The sequence below is a fragment of the Myodes glareolus genome, chromosome 24 (assembly GCF_982192425.1).
Source record: "Myodes glareolus chromosome 24, mMyoGla1.1, whole genome shotgun sequence".
In the NCBI taxonomy this organism is placed as follows: Eukaryota; Metazoa; Chordata; class Mammalia; order Rodentia; family Cricetidae; genus Myodes; species Myodes glareolus.
Genome location: NC_142049.1, coordinates 53,521,286 through 53,527,285, shown reverse-complemented (window position 1 = coordinate 53,527,285; position 6,000 = coordinate 53,521,286). Strand labels below are relative to the sequence as shown.

Here is a 6,000-nt window from a genome sequence, read left to right as displayed (position 1 = left end):
GTAAACAACAATGATAAATATGAATAGCACTTTTGAAAGTCTAAGTCCCAACATCATGGATACAACTTTTTAAATGCTTCAAGTAACATAAAATATTTCTGGGGAATCATTGAAGAAACTATAATATTTCAAAGGAACCATCAGGTTCTTTTCGGCAATGGCAGACCAGTGTTTGTTCTTCCACTCCACTTGCACAAGGTGAAATACATTATCAGCTTTGTAACAAATTTTTATTGGAGAAAAATAGGTTACTTTTCAGCACTTTTTTATTTTTCAATACTTGACCACTAATATTATGTGACACAGTCCAGATGAATACATAGCTTGGGAATATAGACCTTGTAACAGTACAGTCCCCTATGTAAACAAGCATCATGGCCATTACTCTGCCAGCTCTCCCTACTCTAGTGTGTCAATTGTTATTCTCACCTCTGGTGCAGTTAGTGCTAATTGCATTACCTGAGCTATAAAAATAAAAGATTCCCTTGTAGCAAATTCACAGATTTAATTTCAGTCCAGCTGGACACCTTGTCCATCTACAGCAGCAAACGTCTGCTCCACGAAAAACAAAACAACAGTAAAGAAAACAGGAGGGAGCTTGGAATTTGGTGTGTTTTACAAAACAGCATGTCTGATTAGCTGCTCAAAGACAAAAACAATGTCAGCCGCTGGTATTTTCAGCATTCAGATATTTGAAATTGTAAAGAAAATCTTTATCCAGATGAATGACTGACACCATCCTCTTCTGGGCATGTCCTATTCAGCAGACACGATCAGTGCTCATTCAGGACTCACAGGTCTTAGGCACTAGCTCAATCAACATAGTTTATGTACATACAAAGAAAGACAAAGTTCAAAAAGTTTTCTAATTTACAAATGAATTCATTATGTTTGATTCACACTTTAAATTGAATTATTATAATATAAAATTGAGAAAATTGTTCTTAGTTGTGGACAGACATATTAAATATAGTATTCCATTATAAAATAGAGGGGCGTCCTCAGCAGTGATTTAATGCACAGCTGTGAAATCTAAAGTAGTATTTTTTCACTTAACCTTGCAGATATTTAACAGAATCACACCATGTTTTGTCAATATATTAGACAATACTTTTTCCACGTGAGAACAGCCAGTGTTTAAATAGTCATATTCAAAACAATGTCTAGCATAACATTGATAGTTCAGAAGATGGGCATGGTAGTGAAAATAGTTTAAACATCTCTGGTCTAGTCTCAAAGCGAGGAAAGGGCAAAGAGAGACAAAACACATTAAAGAATAACCACAAACCATACTAAAAGCATCCCTATCAAGTTGTTAAAAGAGCTTTCACAGTGTTTCTTAAAAATGGTTCCAAAAATCCCTCATGTTCTTAAGGTGTTTCTTTCAAATATGACAGATAGACTGAGACAACTTGTGGGTATAAGTGACCACACACATTTTCAGAGGAAGTTTTACCATTTGACTCAAACTCATCTTATCATTCCAAGAGTTAAGAAAAGCAAACTGATTATATTATCACATTCTAGAACAGGAAGTCAAAGCAAATTAGATCTACAACTGGAAAACAAGGTTGCTCAAACTTGTTACTCCTCCAAGGAGTCAGGGATTTCACATCCTGCATGCTAGCAGAAAACCTGACTAACATCCCCCAGAGATGCGGCGCGACATTAGTGCCCTAGGCAGGAGATGAAAAGTAATCCTAAATTAAACCCAAATCAATTTTCTTTTCATTACTATAGTGTTGAGTGGCTGAAACCCCAGCACTTGAGAGGTGGAGGCAGTAAGGATACTTACTGTGTAGTAAGTGAGTCTAACTTGACACATAGGAGATTTTGCTTAAAAAGAAAAAGAAACAGAAAACTATAAGCCCATTATTCAATAAAATCTAATATTTTGTGAAACTGAGGTGGAGTGGGCTGGAACAAGTGAGACAGTGAGTAGAAATGTGGCCTCCTGATTGTATATTCATCTTGGTCAGTTCATCTAAAGATTCATGGGCCACTTGTAGAATTATGTATTTTTGTTTTTAAAAGAGTAAAAATATTGATAAAATCTACAACACTACTCTGCATTAATTAATGTATGGTCATGTTCCTTTCTCTGCTAATGATTTTATGTTTTTTTCTGAACTTTCAAAATGTGTTTATTCAATAAGAGTGAATGTACTCAGTCAGTGTGGACTCCCTGACTTCATCTGTTGGTTCAATTTTATCTGCCAAGTGGGGTCTTGAGTAGATTATTATTCATATATCCATTTCCTTGATTATGAGTTATGCTCTAATTATGATGAGCCTGACTTTTCCAATCAGTAATATTCTCATGGAATCCTATCTTCAAGCAAAAACCCCATTGCTTTTCTAAAATGATTCCATCATATTTTTTATTAATCAAATGTCCATTCTAAAATGTTTTTGGACAACTTGCCTGTTACTATTTTAGAATTTTCTTCCCACCTTACATTTTATTTAACATGAGAAAAAATAATACTGGTCCTTCAGACACCTTGATTCACATCTTGAAACAATATCAGCATATATGCATAAAGAATGCCTTAAATTTAAAAAATAATATTAAAGATATCTATAACTCATTCTACAAAAACAGAAAAAACAAAACTCTGTATGTATAACATATTAAATCTAACTAATGAATTCTAGTAACTAACTTATCATTTACAGAATTAACTGAGCATAATTATATCAAATGGTTATTAAGTCAATGTAATGAGTCAAGCAATAAATATGTAAAATAATGTATTCTTATCTGCAAATTCCAACTTTGGAGGAATGACACCAGGCAGCCACTGTGGACCAAAACCTTCACATATGTGCAATTTGGACTTAAATTTGAGCATCCTAGAGCTGATGTTAGCCACCAGACCTCAGAGGCACTGCATAACCACACAAAGACCAAGAAATGTTCAAGTTGTGGTTTAGCTCCAAAGGGATCAGTTTAGATGGGGTAATTTAAGGGAGGACAGTTAGATATGTATAAGTGAGGAAATCCTTTCCATTCGATTATTGCTAAAGTTCACAATTGGCCTGGTAACTTTTGGAAATTGTGTAGTCCACTTTATAAAGTTACTTAAAATTTTGAAAACATGTTGCATGCTTTAGAAACATGGTGTTTCCATCAAGCCTGTACTCTAGAAACATAAGATGGCAGGAAAGCAAAGCTCCTGACTCCGTGCCTCCTGTTTTACAGTAATTTTTCTTCTCTAGCTGGAGTACCACCAAAACCAGCTGGTTGTTTCTCTGGGTCTGTCTTCTCCTCACATTCAGGACAAGGAGGCATTTGCAATTTCTGCCAAACAATACAGAAAAGACAATTAGGAGAATACAAAATGGCATATGTAAGGCAAACATTCAGAATTGCAGTAGGACAGCAACAGATAACCAAATAGCAGCTAGACCCCAAGGATAGCCACAAACTAAACAAGCAGTAGTCCAACAGTTTGAACAAGTAGCAGCTAGATTACAAGGATAGCCACAAACAAAACAAATACTCAGATTTTTACCACATGCAAATACTGGGTTTGCAACTGGTACAGTTCTTCAAAAGTTATCATGAGAAAATTGGTCAAACCACCCAATGTAAAGTCAGCTCACTCTAAAAAATTCCTGAACATTGATATTATATTTTCAGAATTAAGCTTTACAGGTAAACTTTCTAATTATTTTTGAGGAATTTGACTACTTTTTACACCTACTCCACTTTGCAATCATCTTTAATAGCTTTCTTCTCATAAGAATTATAGGCACTTGTTAAAAATTCTCTGTTTAATTTCCTTTACTTTCTTGGTTGACAGCTTAGAGGAGGAGGAAGGGATCTGTCCTTTATCTGTGCAGGGCCTCATGTAGGTACACTTCAATGTTTACTGGTAGGCAGAGCAGACAAGCAAGGTTCAAGGGTTCAGCTGAACAAACTAGACACATTCTTTTAGACAATCTATAAGGTATCCATATTTTTTAAAGTGGCTCATAGGTAAACATGCTTGCTACCAAGCTTGATGAGGTGAGTTTAATGCCTGAAACTCACATGATGAAAAGATAAAGGAGAAACCCTCATATTAGTCTTTGGCCTCCACATAAGAACCATGGCACCCTCCTCACCCCATACATGCAAAATAAATTAATGTTAAACAAAATAAAGAAGAACTTCCCTGCAATCCAGAGGGGACTGGAAGGACTTTCTGGATGTAATGAAAATCAAGCAGACTGACAAGGTTAATACCTGTGTTGCAGGCTCTGATTCTGCAGTGAGGTTTCTTTGGGGACCCTCCTCATGCTTCACCAAACAGGGACTACCCTCCTATAGAGCAATTAAAACAGGTCAGATTACTTAAATTAAACAAAGAAAGTGACAGAGAATCCATTGTGGTTTACTCCCATTCCAAGGTTTCTATCAATTCAATGCATACTAAAAACTAAAGGCAAAATTCTCTCAACCAGATGGGTTCTCAAGAGCTGGCAAGTGTCCAGTCACCTGGACCTCACAGGAGCTCCTTTCTCTCTACCACTGGCTACTAATAAGCTAGGTTCTAAGGAAAAATTTCTACTCTGCACAATAGCCAAAAGAAGAAAAAGATTAAAGAAATGTGATATCTATGATGTATTTGGACTCTCACACTTAAATTACTCATCAGTGGTGAGTGTGCCTGCAGGGGCATCAGTATTCATGGGGCTAGAGAGATTCCTCAGCAGATAAGGGCGCTATCTGCTCTTTCAGGAAACCAGTGTTCAATTTCAAGCACCCATGTTAGGGAAACTGATACCCACTTACTACACTTGCTCCAGGAAATCCAATGACTTCTCCTAACCTTTCCCAACGTGTGCACAGAAGTCTCTCTCTTTCTCTCACTCATTCTCTCTCTCTCTCTCTCTCTCTCTCTCTCTCTCTCTCTCTCTCCCTCTCCCTCTATCTCTATCTCTCTCTTTTTCTTACACACACATACACACACACATGCACACACACTCTCTCTCTCCCTCTCCCTCTATCTCTCTCTCTCTCTCTCTCTCTCTCTCTCTCTCTCTCACACACACACACACACACCGTTTCTTGCTTCCTCCCTCTCTCACACACCCAATCCCCCACTCACACACATACATACAAAAACACATGCATGCATGCAGACGTCCATGCACACACACTCACAAACATGCATACACAAATACACCCACTTGAACACACAAATAAAAATAAAAATCTTTAAATATGGTAATACAGGAACGAATTTCAATTATGTTATTAAAATGTCTGGTAAAATACCTTGTATGTTTTATAAAGGTAATATTTCCATAACTAAAATATTCCTATATTTTATAAAGCAAAAGAATCAGGCATTCCCTTTTAGCCCTATGGGATGTGAGCAAAGAAAGCTGTTGTCAATGGAAACAGCTCCAGTCAGCTTTTATTCTGTCTTAAAGAATGCTAAAACACTGACTGCTTCCCTCCTTTCCCCTCTTCCTCTCTTTGTCTACTTGCTCTTTCCTCTTCTCCTTTTTCTCATATTCTAAACCGATGTTAAGGTGGAGTACGCTAGTGTTCCACATGTTGACTTCCTGTAGTCTTTTCCATGCATAAAACAGAGACTAAGCTGCTACATCCACCGCTGTCACGTCAGTGTAGCAGAAATGCTGACTGGACGGACTATTGCCGTAGGATTGGGGTCTGTGCTCCATGGAGTTAATTGCCCCAGACTGTCCCTTGGCAATCAGCTGTGGTTATGATGCCACCTGAAGTTGCTATCTGCACTGACTCGACCCCTCTGCTTTTGGCACCGATATGTCTGTCTTTTTCTTGTCTTTCTGTGATTCTTGCATATTACCAACAGATCAGACTATTCCAGGCAGTTACGGATACAAACAAGACTGCTGAGGACATTTTGAGCTCTGCCCCACCATTCATTAAAGCCTTAAAAGAAATAGCCAGTTCTGGAAATTGGGAGGTCATCGTTATAATAATTCCTTAATGATGTGGAGCAAAAGGGGTGGCTCTTA

At 37.4% G+C, this 6,000-nt stretch overlaps 1 protein-coding gene across 3 annotated transcripts in view; it reads right to left on the bottom strand.

Moving 5' to 3' along the window:
* Positions 1 to 248: 248 nt before the first annotated feature.
* The window catches only part of LOC125399432 (leucine zipper protein 2), a 379,570-nt gene continuing 373,818 nt past the window's right edge, over positions 249 to 6,000 (bottom strand). For all 3 annotated transcript variants that reach the window (XM_087901310.1, XM_048432858.3, XM_048432861.3), the window contains 2 exons: positions 4,235 to 4,312; positions 249 to 3,304 (listed from right to left, as the gene is read on the bottom strand). In XM_087901310.1, the coding sequence (XP_087757436.1) occupies positions 3,200 to 3,304; positions 4,235 to 4,312 (183 nt within the window). In that variant the 3' untranslated portion in view covers positions 249 to 3,199. The remainder of the gene's footprint in view (positions 3,305 to 4,234; positions 4,313 to 6,000) is intronic.